The sequence below is a fragment of the Nelumbo nucifera genome, chromosome 3 (genome assembly GCF_055504915.1).
Source record: "Nelumbo nucifera cultivar China Antique chromosome 3, China Antique-T2T, whole genome shotgun sequence".
NCBI lineage: Eukaryota > Viridiplantae > Streptophyta > Magnoliopsida > Proteales > Nelumbonaceae > Nelumbo > Nelumbo nucifera.
Window position 1 is genome coordinate 48,587,189 of NC_142651.1, and position 17,023 is coordinate 48,604,211.

At 40.9% G+C, this 17,023-nt stretch overlaps 1 protein-coding gene across 1 annotated transcript; it reads left to right on the forward strand.

Moving 5' to 3' along the window:
- Window positions 1–13,143: 13,143 nt before the first annotated feature.
- Window positions 13,144–14,576, forward strand: LOC104609555 (auxin-induced protein 22B). The gene is made up of 4 exons (XM_010275900.3): window positions 13,144–13,514; window positions 13,642–13,844; window positions 13,957–14,056; window positions 14,133–14,576. Exons 1-4 carry the CDS (start codon window positions 13,294–13,296, stop codon window positions 14,206–14,208), a joined length of 600 nt encoding a protein of 199 aa, XP_010274202.1. The 5' UTR covers window positions 13,144–13,293; the 3' UTR covers window positions 14,209–14,576.
- Window positions 14,577–17,023: the final 2,447 nt, after the last annotated feature.

The following is a 17,023-nucleotide window of genomic DNA, read 5'->3' on the forward strand; positions in this document are numbered from 1 at the left end:
GAATGCAAACGGTCCTTTCAAGAACTGAAGCAGTACCTGAGCTCGCTGCCTCTTCTCACCAAGCCGAGCCCAGGGGATGAGCTATTGCTCTACCTCTCAGCTGGGGATGAGGTCGTCAGCTCGGTGCTGGTTAAGGAGGAAAACTGGATACATAAGCCGATCTACTACACTAGCAAGGTCCTTAGTGGCGCAGAAACTCGGTACTCCAATTTGGAAAAAATGGCTTGAGCTCTTGTCACCACGGACAGAAAGCTCAGGCCCATAGTATTCGAGTGCTTACTAACCAACCGCTCAAACAAGTCCTCCAAAGGCCGAAAGCATCTGGCCGCTTGATTAAATGGAGCGTAGAGCTAAGTGAGTTCGACATCAAATATATACCCCGGCCCGCGATCAAAGCTCAGCCCCTAGCTAACTTCATTGCCGAATGCACATTCACCACCGAGGATCCAGCCTCGCCACTGCAAGTATGGACCGTGCATGTGGATGGCTCATCAAATTAGCAAGGCAGCGGGGCAGGCCTTCTTCTCCTCAGCCTAGATGACCTATTGTTAGAGCTTGTTCTCAGGTTCAAGTTTAAAGCATCCAACAACGAGGTTGAGTATGAGGCCTTGATCACCAGATTACACCTCGCCCTAGACCTGGGAGCTCGGAGAATAGAAGCCTTCAGTGATTCTCAACTGGTAGTCAACCAAATCTATGGACAGTTTGAGACACAATTTCCCACAATGGTAAGCTAGCTACAGAAGGTGCAAGAGCTCATCCACCGGCTTGAACACTTCAACACCCAGTAGATCCCTCAAGCCGAGAACATACGAGCCAATGCACTGTCTAAGTTAGCTAGCTCTCCAAAAACCGATCTTAGCAAGACAGCACGGTTGGACACTTGCCCAGCCGAGCATCGAGCCAACAGCTCTCCTCATTCTCCCGGTACAGCAGGAGCCATCCTGGATGGACCCCATTGCACAGTACCTCCGAGAGGGTAAACTTCCAGAAGATCGGGCAGAAGCAAAGAGACTCTAGCATAGATCAACTCGGTATTGCCTTATCCAAGGTCAAATCTACCGCCGCTCACACACTCTCCCCTACCTGAAATGCCTCTCCTCATCAAAGGCAGACTACGTCCTCAGGGAGATCCACGAAGGTATCTGTGGAGACCATCCCGGTGCATGCACCCTGGCACACAAAGCACTCTGACAAGGTTATATCTGACCGATGATGAAGCAAGACGCAGCCCAGCTAGTTCGAAAATGTGAAAGTTGTCAACGACACTCTAATCTCCATCATCAACCTGCAATCCCCCTGAAGCCGATTACCAGCCCCTGGTCGTTCGCACAGTGGGGGATGGACATGCTTGGCCCCTTGCCCACCACGGTTGCACAGAAAAAGTTCCTCCTGGTGGCGGTGGATTATTTCACCAAATGGGTGGAAGCCAAAGCTCTAGCAAGCATTACTGCGCACAACGCCTGGAACTTTTTCTAGCAAGGTATTATTTGCTGATTCGGTATTCCACGCGTCCTCATCACATACAACGGCACACAGTTCACCGACCGAAAGTTCGAGGCCCTCTGCTCCGACCTGAAGATCGACCATCAGACCACTGCTGTACACCGACCCCAGAGCAATGGGCAAACCGAGGTAACCAACCGAACCTTATTGCACGGCCTGAAAACTCGGTTAGAACAGGCCAATGGGGAGGTGGGTCAAGGAACTGTCGAGCATACTCTGGCCATACAGGACTACTCCACGGACAACCACCGAAGAGACACCCTTCAGCCTGACCTACGGAGCCGAAGCTATGGTAGTTGTAGAGATTGGCTCTCCAACCTTCCGGACCGATCTCTTCGATGAGGACCAAAACGACGAGGACCTCCGTGCAAAGTTAGACCTGATCGAGGAAGACCGAGACTGAGCACATGTCAAGATGGTAACACAGCAGCAGAGGATGGCAAAATACTACGACTCCAAAGTCAGAAGACGTGAGTTCAAGATAGGTGACCTCATCCTCCGCAAGTTCATTGTGCCCACGCCCAGGGAAGGCAAGCTCAGATCAAACTGGGAAGGGCCATATAGAGTCACCAATGTTCTTGTTCCGAGCACCTATAGGCTCGAAGACCTTGATGGCTGACCAATATTGAGGAGTTGGAACACAGGAAACCTTCGGATGTACTATCAATGATTCGATGATAATAAAGAGCACCTTGTTCAACCAAAGTGTTGATTGTCCACCACACACAGCACACACACCACTACACGAGCACCACGCTACATGATCGAGCTACACGACCGAGCTACATGACCACGCTACACGATCGCACAACACATGTGTAGCTCGATACAACTCACTGACTCGGCTGACCTCCAAACAGCCCGGGCCCACAGCGCATAGCTCAGCAGCGTATTGCCAACCAACTTGACTCAGCTGCCCACGGCCTGAGCCTAAAGCGGAGAAGAACGCCTCCACCCATCAAGGCCTGAGGACAGTCGTCAAACTCCACTCACCTACCGACTAATAGTCGGTCAAAGCTAGTCGAGCAACATCTATCCCTCGAATGGCCCCAAAGGCTCCTGAGACTAGAAACTCATCATCCCAAATATGAGAGCTTGAAATACAATCCCGCTTCACCAGTTGGAGGTTGAAGATCTCAGCCAACTCAAACCTCGGCCAAGGCAAGGCCAAGGAACCCAAAACAAAAGAGAGAAAAAAAATGATTGCACACAAATTTAGAACCAGAAAATTTCATCAAGTTAAATAGCCAGTACAGATAAAAACTCAGCATACCGAGCCATTACAAGAACAAAAAAAAGAGAGAGAGAGAGAGAGAGAAAGAAACCCGCAACAGTTCAATCCGCAGAAGGGAGATTAGCGGCCTCGTCACCACCATCCTCATCATCATCGCCGCCTCTGCCCTCCTCATCAACGAGCTCATCCAAGGATGGGGGCGTTTTGTCGTCGTAGGCCTCCCAAGTCTATGCAACACCGGCTAGCTCGGGATAGTGGCTCAGTGCTCTCCACCGGAAGACGTTGAACCCAACCTCGAAGGAAGCTAAAGCATACTGATCCATGTCCTGCCGAAGCTCCGCCGAGCCCTTGTACCACGCCACTGCCTCCTCGGTGGCCTCTTGCTTCAATCATTCCCTCTCTACCTTCAGTTTGGTAATCTCATGCTTCAGGCCATGGACCAACTCCACTTGCTCAGCCACCTCCTTCTCAAATGCAGTGGATTGCTCCCCAACCGCCTGAAGCACAGCCATTTGGGCCTTCACCTGCAAGTACTCAGAATGCTCCTTCTCATACCATCGCCACAACACACGAAGACAATCAACCACAGCAATGGTCGAGCATGCATTCTATGGATACAATAAGCATTTTTAGTACGAGGAAACATGCTTAAAACAACAAAGGCAAGTATGAACTTACCTGAGCTGCAACCCAAATAAGTGAGCACTCTAAGGTGTTGCTCCTAGTATTCCTAGCCTCTTCGGTGATGTAGGCCGTCATCATCCCGCGAAGTAGCTGCTAAGGAACTCCGGGGGTCTCTAGCCTATCCCGGCTGTTGACCATCTAGCGCGGCACATGAATATCAGGGCTACTGCTCCCCACCTCAACTCGTGAAGAGAAGGCAACATGGCAAGCTTCCCCGAGATACACGACCACAATGTCCTCATCGTCATTCCCCTGTTGCCGAGCTCTTTTTTGGCGACGAGATGCCCTCTCGGAATACCTCAGAGGAGGAACTACCTCGGGACGGAACTGCGATGGTGCGCCAACCCGGTTCTGCCTCTGGCGATTCTCCTTCATCCGACGTACAATTTCCTCCTCACTTGCTATCTCTACACCTGTACCGCAGAAGCATGACAGTAAGTACAAGATCAAAGAAGCAAACAAAGTACGAGCAAACAAAGCAACGACAAGGACAGACCAGCCACCCTACGCATCAGCCCGCCGAGCATCAACATCTCCGAGCATGTATACGCAACTACGTCTATCTCTTGAATCATGCTCAGAGTCGACTCTCCTCCCAAGTAAGTGCAGACCATTGAGGTTGGGGCACTCTCGTTCTCAACTTTTGTAGCGCAGCCGGGAAGGGGAGGTCCCTGGGACAGTGCACAAAGAAGAAAGTTTCCTTCTAGTGCTTCACAGAAGAGGGGGCCCCGACTAGTGCTCTGATGTTCTTCCTAGTCGAGAAGTAGTAGTAGCCCTACTGGTGATGTTTAAGCTGAAGAAGAAAGCTCACCATACCCAGGGTCAGCTCAATATCATGAACGGCGTAGTAGGACAGAAAGCCGACCAAAAACCTAAAGGAGTATGGCATCAGCTGCACCGGCAATACTCGGTACCATGCAAGTACCTCGGCAACCCCTTCGTTCAGAGGGAACCTCAACCCGACTTCCAAACTATTCTCGTATACACAAATCTCGTCGGGCCGAGCATCGGTTGCCATCTCACCGTGCTGTGGGTACCTCATTCGGAATTCCTCAGGGATGTTGTACATAGCTCGGATCCAAGCCATGTCCTCGAGGGTCAAGACATAGGGTGTAGTCCCAAACCGGTGGCCAGCCCACAAGGGAAGCTCGGCTTCCACCCTAGAGGGACCAACCTCAGCATCCTCGAAAGCCCCAACCTTGGACTCATAACCAGACTCACTAGAACTAGAAGTGCTAGAAGCGGAAGAAGAATGGGAAGATGAGGAAGACATCTTACCGATCTTAAAGCCGATGAATAAAAACAAAATGTCGAGCAACGCTGACAATACCCTGTCAAGCTATCCATGCAACTCCTTTCGCAAATGGCAAAGGGGAAATGTTCGTCCACCCCTTCTTATAACCCATAGGAACGTGAATCAATGCTAAATCTACGGTGAGGATCAAGCACCACCCTGACAAAGCTCGGGAAGACCAATTGACGCGACTGTTACCGCATGCGAAAGGCCACAGGAACCGAAGCGACGACCTTGACAAGCAACGACCAGGGCATTAATTGCCCCAGTCCAACCAACTACGCAGATGCTCGAGGTTCGCCCAGGCCCGCCCTGCTAGTAAAGACATTACTCTTCTCAATTCATGCACCACTTCAAATTGAACAGCACCAATCCTTTCTCTCAACCACCCTCATTTTAATAGAGACCTGGTTATTTCTTTAGGGTTGCCTGCGCCCCACACTGCTTTTGCAATTAAACACAGTTTCTTGGTGTAAATGAAATAAGGGCCATCTCGGCTATCTTTTCCGACTCCAACCCGCATTCTCTCACACTTGGCTGCAAGGTATTTGAGGTATGTCCCTTGAAATCAATTTGAACAGTGGCAAACTAATTAAGCAATTATTCCTTGGCTGGGCCATCATTCAATGCAAAAAAGTAAAAACAAAACCCCAAAACAAACAATTTCAATCAACCCCAAAATAATTCATACTTCTTTGGATAATCTGTTTGGAGTATTTGGACCGAAATTGAGGAATCCCCAACTTCTAGTTCTAGTCCGGTGGTTCAATTTCAACATCCTATTTATGGTTTTAATTAAAGGCTTTGCAATTGGTCTTGTGGACTAGACAACCCCAACTGAACAACAGACAAGTAGGGTGGCCTGGGTGGTTGGAGGGGATCAACCCAGGTGATCTCTAAGCTAAGCATATATATATGACTCCGCATACACTAACTGAGTTAGCTGTGAAATATATAATTAAACTGAATGTGGATCCTCTCTCTCTCTCTCTAAAAAAACAATATTCAAAGGAAAGGAATAGACCCCACCACTGAAAACCATGTTATTATCATGCATCATTATCATGTGAAGGGAGTAATAATGCATGGACATGGATGACCAACAGGCCGTATGGATTGAAATTTATTCTCCAAAAGCTGACAACGAAGCAGCAGGGAAGGAGGATTGGGACGTTCCTTCTACTCCAAACAAGGAGGCAACCATCCCTCTCGTGTGGGTGCTGGGCCCCACCAACTCGCCATCAACATCCAAACACCACACGTGTACATTGATAGGATGGCCCCCCTGCCTCCTCGGCTCACTTTATCAACCATTTATTGCACAGATTGACACCCTTATCCCCCTTTGTGTCTTATATGCTTGGCACCATCCCCTTCCAAAGATGCCCTTAATTTGGAGGGTTCTATCTTCTCCCCACAGGCCACAGCCCCATATCTTGAATTCTCTCTGTACCATGTAGGAGGGGTGGTAGTAGAAGTGTAGAACCAGTGCTGATCAGTACTAACCCTTTTCAAGGGCTCTTCTACAAACTGGAACCTAACTGCAGTGGTACATTCTAGTACAGGTGGCCTTATTGTGATTCACGTGCCACACACGTGACTGATAAGGATGCATGCATGGGAATTAATTAATACCTGCAGCCTATCTTACGTACATTATTAATGCATGGTTAAACAATGGGTATCAATGTGTTATCACTCCATTTTAATTCTAACCAGATGGATGCATGGTTTCATCGTCATTCCAGCCCGATTAAGAGAAAACGAAAACAATGGGTTTGATCATTTCTTGGCATTCTAATATACATATCTACCATTGATCATCATTCATCACCCTTTCTGTTCTCAAACTCAGATGCATGCAATATTGGTTTAGTTTGTCAATTAGTGTAGCATTCTTTTTGATTAATATAGACATGCAGCTTCTCCTCTAGCTAGCTAGAGGTAGAAATTGATGATGATGAGAGCCACAAATGGTTCAGTCTCAGTTAATGGTATTTGATGGAAACGAAACTGGTTAAAGAGTCCAGTCATGGTTTTACAATTTCTCAACCATGAGTTGTCATCTTCAGCCTCTCATCCACGCACGTCTCTACAATCAGCATCATGGATTTAATATCACGGACGGATTATTGTCTCCTCCTCACCTACCAAACATTTAAAAAAGTAAACGAAGAAGAACGCCAATGACATCTCACTGTCTACCCATGTACATATATATGTCTTCACTTCTACGATTCAGGGCTGTGTCTTCTTCTCTTTTTTACCCAAAACTAAACTCACCCAACTCAGAGAAAGAAAAACTGACAAGCAATGAAGAAGAAGAAGAAGATGAAGAGGACGAGGCCTGTGAAGGCTGTGAAGTGTTTGTTCATGTCGTGTAGGGTAGAGCATTCTGTGCCCACTCGGTATTTGTTCCAAAGAGGAAGGGTCCACACAGTATTATTATGGAGGAGTAGGAGAAGGGGAGTTAATGGCTGGCTTCATTGGAGGGTTGGAGAACACGAGTCCAGCGATAATGGGGACGCCTTTGTCTGTGGTCCTCGCAAGATGAGTTGGGTTTCAATTTGTGACTCCTAATTTGTCCCAATGTTCCTCCTTTTTGAGATGGAAGACTCAGCTTTCATGATTGTGTGCGTGTGGTTTAGCTACTTAGCTGTGTCTATTAAGTGTTTGAAACAAACCCCATTTGGCCATCTCCCTCTCGAAGCCAACCTAGCTATAGCCTATATCATCCACTTAGATAGACACCCACCGTCAAGGTGCAGCAAGCTCCAAAACCTAAACCACAACTTCATATATATGGGTTCAGTTTCCAGAATGAGACTACCTAATTTCAGATATATATCCCTCTCAATAATAGAGCCATCTGTTGCAATTCCTAGCATATAAAGCCAAAAGCAGTACTCATCATCAGAATCCAATGCTTACTATGCAAAAAGTAAACTAGAAACCCTAGCTAGCTAATTATTTATTCAACAAACAATCACCCCTGAATTTCTGCTGTGGTAAACCTAGCTAGCTAATGGATACATGACTGATCATCAGCCCAGTTTCTTGCAGTATATATGTATTGTAAATTAACAGAATATGAACATGTTAGTGGGTAGATGCATGCACAGACATGGTTTGAATGGCCATACGAGCCAACCCAAGGATCGATCATTCCGACTGGCAATTGATAATTATTAATTGTATGGTTTGGAGCATTCAAGTCAAGCAGGTAGCAGCTGTCCGGCTTTGAACCAGTTGTTTCATATATCCAAGTTTAGGTATCCGCCCCTGTAGCTCATTGATGATTCAAATAGACCTCTCGTCGTATTACGATCACTAGTACTTACAGCTATATAATGGCTGGATGTTTTCGAATCCTTACTATCACACGGCCTAAAGTAGCAGATCTTCAGAGAAAGCTTCTTCACACTCTGAAATAGTATTTCTGTCTTGGATCACAGTCCAGACCCACCAAATTAAACCACACTGCTCATGGCTAAGAAACTTGGTCAATAAACTCTGCACCGTCCATGCTAATGGAGTTGCTTAGGCTTCACCGATCAGTCATGTCATAGCCAACTGGGAACTTAATTAATTAATACCTAAGGCTGATGATAGATAGTTCTGATGTGGCAAGCATGTTGGGTTGGAGTTGGCAACAGCAGGCCCAAGCTGATGATTTGTTATGCATCACTGTCTCTTGATGCTCCTTTGATCAAAGCAAATGTCGGTAATAGATATATATGTCTCAGAGGAACTCTCAATTCAACACCACAAAACTGAACAATTAACAATCAATGTGCATTGAACACCATTCTATAGACTTGCTGGTTTTAAGAACCCATTAGAAGGACACTGTTCATCTGCCTGAAACTGGTGCAATTACCTTAATTAGCTTGAGATATTTTGGTGAAATGTTCTATAAATTCCCCTACAGAAGTACTACTATATTGGCCGGGATTAATGCAGAATTGGTGGTCCTTATTCCTACTTGATAAATATAGGGAAGCTAAGTGAATTCCTGACCACCCAACTTTCTTTAGTCTCCTTCGATCGAGCTAGTAGTTGAGATTATTGTCATGGCAGGAGATCTTGGAATGGATGGACCACCCTGAGAATGTTGGTTTGTTGAACAATGTTATGAGGTTGATGTATGTGCATGTGAATATCAAGCTTAACTCAGAGAGCTAATGAAAATTGGTTGGTTGCATTTGATATGTTAGAACTACTTAATCATGGCCTTAATTAAACATGTTCAGAAGACAGCTTCATGTGTAAAAGACGATGACAAGATTTTATGAATAAATAAATCTGATAATCTCTCAAAGATTCTTTACAACTTCTCTCTCACCCTTTTCTTTTCTTTCTTTCTTTCTTTTTTTTTTTAACTTCATATTTTACATAGAAAATGTGAAAGGAAGTGGGCATGGAATTAAATAACACATGAATTAAGATTCTTTCTTTCTTTATCAAAGCAATCATTTATGCACAATTTAAGTAGGAACTGTGGAATTAAAAATATAGGAGGCACTAAAGGACTAAGAAGAGTAGGTGGTCACCCTATGACTAATCTATATTATCAAAAAAAAAAAAGAGATGTTGGGTTTAAAATAACCTTAAGAAGAGTTAGGTGTGCTTAGTGCTTACCAAGTTTGAGGAGCAAATAATTGATTGAACCACAAAAGTAATTAATGAAGGAGTAGTTAGGTCCATCCTTTTATTTTGTTATGCAAGTTGTAGTTATAAAAGAATTAATTATTCATATTAATGGGATTGGGATTGTTATCTAAGGAATTCATTAAGAAGCTTAGTTACTAACACCAGAGTTGAATTTAGCCAGGCCAAGCTTGGACTTTCATAGTAAGAACCCAATGGTCCCCTCACATGAGGCATATTTCTTTTGTTCTCTTGGAGTGGCATGAATTAACCCATTTGATACCAATCTAATGGTTATAAGAATGTTGGAGACCATGTGCCCATGTCGATTTGAAGTGTATGTATTCAATGAGTGGTTCTTTCCACTCTAAGAAAAAATGAGAATAGTTAACTCCACTCTCAAAAATAATCTGTTCTTCAAATGTCAGATTCATACTAATCATTCTAATTCAGTTTCATATTTAAGGCTCGTCAGCTTGGAAAGAGTACAAATGCAAATATGTAGAATGCAAATACATACAAAATAATACAAAATACAAGATTTTGCACTCTATACATTAATATTTATACTCTTAGAAAACTGAGCCTAAATAAAAGATTTACCCCAAAGACTTTCGATGATGCGAGTTTGGTTCATTCACATAAAACAGATCACCAATTACAAATTAAACCTAATTTAATTTCCTACGGTTGTGTTTTGGTTGCAACGCATATTTATTTACACTGATGCAAAGTCATGGTAGTGCAAATTATTTCGGTGCACGTTATGATTTATTTTTATTTCAAGATTTACCTTATTTTGTTCAATGTTAGTATAAATGATGTAAAATAAAACTTGAAGCAGAACAAAGCAAAATCCAAAATAAAATTAAACCAGAATTTACAGAATAAAGCAGAATTTACAGTCTTTTCATTTGCACTCCTATGCATTTATACTAATTCAATTAAAATTGCACTGCAACAAATATGGCCTAAATTAAATAAGAAGCCCAAATCGAATTGATAATGGGCATAGTTGGCCGATACTTAACACAAGGTGGTCATTACGTACCTAATGTATAGATGATGACTACAAAGGAAAAGAGTGCAAATTCCGGTTCATTTTCGTTTCAAGTTTTATTTTATTTTACATATTTCATTAAACAAACTAAAACCTGAAACACAAGTGAATCAATTTGCTCTCAATCCATTTGCACTAATACAAATGAAATTGCATCGCAAACAAGCTAAGCCTCGTGTGAATGGCGCATTCCCCCATCATCCCATGATGTATGGAGGTACAAATAACATATCATGACATGATTGTTCGTTTGTTGAGATACAGTGCTCATACACAGTCTCTTTCCCCATGTTTGGACACGGACCATTGGATTTACTCCTGTAAGGTTTTGTCTCCGCCATCGTTTTCCAACAGGGCATGACAGCGCTAACGCGCGTGGCGAAAGAACAAGTTGAAAGCCATAGCTTTTTGTTCTCCCAGGTGTTCGCCAGTGGTCGAAAATACCCTTATGAAATCAATTATTTTTAACAAACTTTTAGATTCTTCGAAATTTCATTTTCTCGCGACATTTTGTGAGATATTCATGTAAATTGCATACACCCAAATTCTCACATCTATTCCAATGCAAGTCCATACAAATAAATATCTGTATTGAAAATCACATCATCATCTTTCTTATTCTACTTTTGTGGGGCCAATCAGACGTGTCATATTCTTCCATTCCATAAACCAAATAAGATACCGCCCTTTTAGGTTATAATAAGTTTGGTTTTGGTTTTTTCGGTTTGGTTTTTTTATTTAGTGTAATTCAATTACTTTTGATTTTTAAATTTATTAAAATTTTGATTAATCAAAGTAATAGATTTGAAAAATTGATCTAGTTTCATTTTATATATATATATATTAATATATGATGACTTTTTTATTATATATAATTTATATATAATAAAATTTGATTTTAACCAAAATAACCAAATAATAAATTCAATTCAATTATTTTAGGGAAAAAATTATGATACCGGAAAGACATGGTATCGAAAGAGATTTAACCCATCAAAGCACCCCATAAATTTGATGAATAGAACTTGATTGGTCACTTCTATTATAATATTGTTTGATTGGTTGTAAGTTTTTCTAGTATCATAATTGAATTCCGGTTTCGATTTTCCTAATTGTGGGTCATTTTTTGGTTTTTGAGAGGGGGAAAAGTTGCCAACACTTTGGTGGAACAAAAATGCCCCCTTTGATAATAAAATTTTTATGGCTAAAACAGTCATTATATTATTTACCTGGGAAATCTATTATATATATATATAAGGAATGTCTTCAAGCAACAGTCCCCACCCTTGGTGGCATTGTAAAATTTCAATAGATAGAATCCTAGAAGAGGTTAAACTCTTACTCGTAAAAAAATCTATCCACTCACAAAAAAGTGATAACTCCACTCTCTTAAAATTCACACACATAGTATCCTAATCCCTAAAAAAGTGGCAACTTCAAATGTTAGGGTAGTAACTCAATCTTATTTAAACAGAACCATTTCAAAATTAATGATTAAACAAATAAGTTAACTTAAAATTATTCAAAATATTAAATGGATAAAATAAAAATAAATGAAATTCATAAAAATGACTACACAATTAATACAAATGGTGTGAGTTTCATTCTTTTAGATGAAATAGTTTATTAATTGCAAACTAAATTTAACTATTTTTGAAAGTGTAACCTAATTTAGATTTTAAAAATAAATAGTAAATACCAATTAAAGTGGGTTACTGGTTACAAATAAGACTTCATTTAATCTCTTAAATCATATTAAAAACAACATAAATTAATAGTGATTTTCAAACAAAGTAGGTCAAAATAGATTGTTAATTACAAAGATGTAAGAACCATGTTAAATTTTCTAATTTAATTTTTTATAGTTAAATAGTAAATTTTAAATTAAATGATACTATAGTTGCCCCTTAATATGGGGTCATTCTCTAAATAAAACATGGTAAGTCTCTTAAATCAAATAAAAAAACCTAACCTAAATGTCTAATGGAAATAATTTGAAATTTGAAATAATTCAGATTAAGGGTCCCGTACTTAATACGGGGTCATTCCTAGTAAAAAAACATAAGTGGGATCATGGAAACATTTACTCATGTAAGTGCATTTAACCGGCAAACAGAGCCTTAGAATTTTGATTAATTCGGTATTGCTAGCTCACCCTAATTCAAAAAAAAAATGCTAAGATTCTAAATCAATGGTTTTTGCAAGGGATGTTTATATACAATCCCTACACATGCATTCGATATTTCAGTTTCGAGAGAGAGAGAGAGAGGGAGAGAGAGAAGCTTATAAATGGAAAGGGAGCACATGTTATGTGTTTCCCATCCACTCATCAATTTCATAAAGAAAATCAGGTAGGTTCCGACTTTTTCACCCCCACATGGCCATGCCACGGCCATTAAGGGCATCAACATGGGTCCCGCCCACATGGGCTGCTCCTCTCTCTCCGCCTCGTGATCCAACGCTCCTGATTTCACTCCGACGACCCCTAGAACGCATCTCGGCCGTCCCATCCCCCCTCAGTCTTCCATCTGGGCGGCCGATCTTGTCCCACCCTTGTCCCCTCGCTGCAGGGACAACCACCTCAAAGCTGCTATTCGTGTAACCGACAGCGTCGCTGTACATGTCCCAAATTCATGCATCCACAGAAATTAGTCCCCACGTACTGTCCCTCCCCTGTTACTATCTATATAACACCTTAAATTTGCGTTTACAACCTCCTCCACCAAACACATTTCTCTACCTTTCTTCCTTATCACCTCCCCAAGTTCAGCCGGAAAACAAGGAAATTCACCGGAGACCCGCCGGAGTTTTGCCCTCTAGCTAGTTAAGTTTCAGAGCTTTGACTGGTTCGTTCCAGAAGGGAATATGGAAAGCAAGGTAACTTGCGAGAATGATCTCAACTTCAAGGCAACCGAGCTCAGACTAGGGTTGCCGGGAACAGATGATTCTGAGAAACACACGCCTCCTAGTGTTAGGAGCAACAAGAGGGCCTTGTCTCATGAGACTACAGAGGATAGTAGGTCTAAGAGTAACTCTGGAACCTCTGATTTCGGGGATGATGAGAAGGAAGCTCCACCTGCAGCCAAGTAAGTCCTCCGATCGATATACCTTACTAGATCATCAGAAACGTAGATTCAATTCATAATATATTATCTATATATGTATGATCTTGATATGTGGAGGTGATGGACTGATGGGGATGTGAAATTACAGGGCTCAAGTAGTTGGGTGGCCACCAATCCGATCATACAGGAAGAATTGCTTCCAACCCAAGAAGACAGAACCTGAGAGTGCTGGAATTTACGTGAAAGTGAGCATGGATGGAGCTCCTTACCTGAGGAAGATTGACCTCAAGGGATACAAAGGCTATCCTCAGCTACTCAAAGCCTTGGAGATCATGTTCAAGTTGACAATAGGTAAGAGTTACAGTCATGGTGATGATGTATTCTGATGTATGTTGAGTGCATACGATGATTGCATGTCCCTGGTCAATATAATTCTCATCATGCCTTTGCTTGTTTTCTTCAGGTCAATACTCAGAGAGGGAAGGCTACAATGGATCTGACTATGCACCTACATATGAAGACAAAGACGGTGACTGGATGTTGGTTGGAGATGTTCCATGGGAGTAAGTCTCTCTCTCTCTCTCTCTCTCTCTCTCTCTGAATCAATAAAGCTTATGGGGTTATTTGCTCTCCTTGCAGAATGTTCATCTCCTCATGCAAAAGGCTGAGAATCATGAAAGGATCAGAAGCTAGAGGCCTGGGTTCATATGTATAAAACCCACCAACCCAAAACAACCCATATCATATTGGAGAGAAGAAAGAGCTAGAGATGTCACCATGAACAACAGATCTTTCAGCTTGGGTTCTCCAAGAAAGCAGTTTATTGGATTTGGATCTCTCTGTTGTGTTTTCTGAAGATGGATCAAGAGGTGCAAACAGTAAAAAAAAAAAAAGGAAAAAGAAACTTGGCAGATTACACCTTTTTGCTTTTTATAATATTAGATCAGATATATCAAAACAAGGTCTATGGCTTCTTTTTGAGCCCTGTGGTTTTCTTTCTTGTAATAATCTTTCAAAACCAAAACTGAATATAGAGATCCCTGCTGCAATTGTAAAGGAAAAAGAATATACATCTTTCTCCCATGTTTTGGTTTTTTTGTGCTACTACTACTACTATTATTATTATTAATATATATATATATATGTATATATATATAAGCTGAATGTGATGTACAATTATGTTTTGTGTGGTAATTGAAATTGAAAAATAAAATAAAGGTAGAATAACAGTAAGTTTGAGTTACAGTACTTCTCTTATCATATTATATTACATTTACCACTCCTCCAAAATGATAAAAATATCTAACAAATATGTGGTTGGCATGGAGCTTGGCTTTATGAAATAATAATTAATTTATGAGAACCAGAATTTGTCCAACCGTTGGATCCAATCAAGATAACCAAATGCATCATGGTCATCATGTTTTATGGATATTTGTTCTTAGCTGCTAACCCAACTCGCTAGTGGTTTTGGTCCCAAGATTAATTTGGCTTTGTGGGCTGATTTGATTTTACAGTAACTGCTTTGGTGTGGACAAATACAGGCCCATCCATTCATTAATTGTGTTGAAATTTAATTAATTATAATAGGAGGGGATCCAACACTAGACCATTTGGTCAAATAAGCTCTGATACCATCTTAAAAAATCATTGATCTAAAAACTTAAACCATTGGGTGAGATCCTTAAATAGGTTTTTATTACCCAACAGTTCAAACCCAATTTCTATCGTCCTTCCTCTCCCTGTCTTTTCCTTTCAAGCCAAACACAGTTTCAAATGATCAAATAGAACCAACATAAAAAGTTCATAATTCAAATTGAATTGTTACGACCATCTGATATATTATTCCTAGAGAAGATCTCTTTCATAGTAGTCAAGAGTCAAGACTGACCATTTGGCTAATTCAGGGGTGCAAACAGATCGGGTAGGGTTAAATTGGATATGAGATACATACAAATTTGGTTCATTCATATTTTGATTAGAATCGAATTAATCTTATCCATTGGATTTATATCAGATTCAAATTAATTTGGATTGCAATCAGATATTGAATAGAATTAATAAATTGTAATAAAAATGATCGAAATGTTATACATTATTAATAAAATGAACAAAAATATCTTTGATATTGAATATCATGAACAAAAATATATTGAAAATAAATTTTATAAAAGTTGAACCAATGAAATTTTCAATAAAAAACACAATATCCAGTATAAAATATAAATTTGAATATATACAAGCCTATACAATTATAAACAGATTGGGGTCACCCTGGCCTTAACAGGATCAAATTTGGATAAACAGATGACATTTGACTGTTTTCATATGATTTAGGTATTTCATCATAAGCTTATGTTGATAATCTCAAATCAGATACGTATACCTGGTTTTATAATTACATTGATATCAGGTGTGTGGTCTCTGTGAAAGCTAATTCTTTGCCAAAATACATTGATATTAGATGAATTTGTATAGATAAAGAACTCAGATCAATTTAACCTTCAGTCATTTTCTTTAGTGAAGTACTTCAGCGTGCATGTTCCAAGAATGAGAATGTTGAAACGGGAACAGAAAACCAGACAACTTCACATGATGCATGTGAAGCAGAGAGAGAGAGAGAGAGAGAGAGAGAGAGAGAGAGAGAGTCACGAGGTATTTGAATAAATTGTGGTAGTGTTCCTCTTAAGAAGCTGTCATTGTTAAATCTAGTTGCAGTCCAAAAGACTGATCTGTCATGTAATGGTAATTTCTCTATATAATTGAGATTTCTCTGCTCCCAGAATTAGACACGATCTAATAATTCTCACCACAAAAACCACCCACGTTATACTTGATTTTCATCCACAGAAATCTGATGGATTTGTATGTCTTAATATCACCCAACCAAGACTGAATCTCGGTCAGAGAAGCTCCTACCATGGGCCACGAGCTGGTTCTCTTAATGACTTTTATATTACAGATGACTACGATGTCATTTCAGCAATTTAAACAAACACTCGAACCAGAGGATAGGAATTGAAAATGGTTGGTGTTGATATGAGATAGATGACTATAAACTGTAACAGAGTTGATTTCTTTTCTTTTACCAATCTAATGGCTACAGTACTGTGAAAATCAATAGAAGCAGTTCACGAACTCAAGCTTTTCTAATTCTTCTATTAATCTTTTTCTTACTTGCTTGAACCCAGTATAAACATTCTTTAATGGAGGCGTTGGAGAGTAGTGAACTGAACTAACCAGACAATACATGATGGATGCAAGTGCAACCCGGTTTGTCCCCAAACAGGGAAAAGGTTTCATTTTCCAACAGTTATCTGAAAATTGAGTCTAACCAACCAGATCCTACATGTTTTCTGGTGCCTGCTGAGTCCACAATCCACTCTTTACTACGTAACAATTTTGGCTTCGCCCTTGGAGAGTTATGGGTCAAGATTGAATGCTGAGAACAGACCCCCAAGGTCTGCTCTTGTTAAGCTGTCTATCGGTTTCTCACCTTCACAAGGAAAATTAGTCCTCCAAATTAAATG

Excerpts from the sequence above, each read along its gene's own strand:
- LOC104609555 (XM_010275900.3), top strand. The coding sequence starts at position 13,294 with ATGGAAAGCAAGGTAACTTGCGAGAATGATCTCAACTTCAAGGCAACC. Across the intron at positions 13,515-13,641 it reads GAAGCTCCACCTGCAGCCAA|GGCTCAAGTAGTTGGGTGGC; the intron begins GTAAGTCCTCCG and ends GTGAAATTACAG. Across the intron at positions 14,057-14,132 it reads GTTGGAGATGTTCCATGGGA|AATGTTCATCTCCTCATGCA; the intron begins GTAAGTCTCTCT and ends CTCTCCTTGCAG.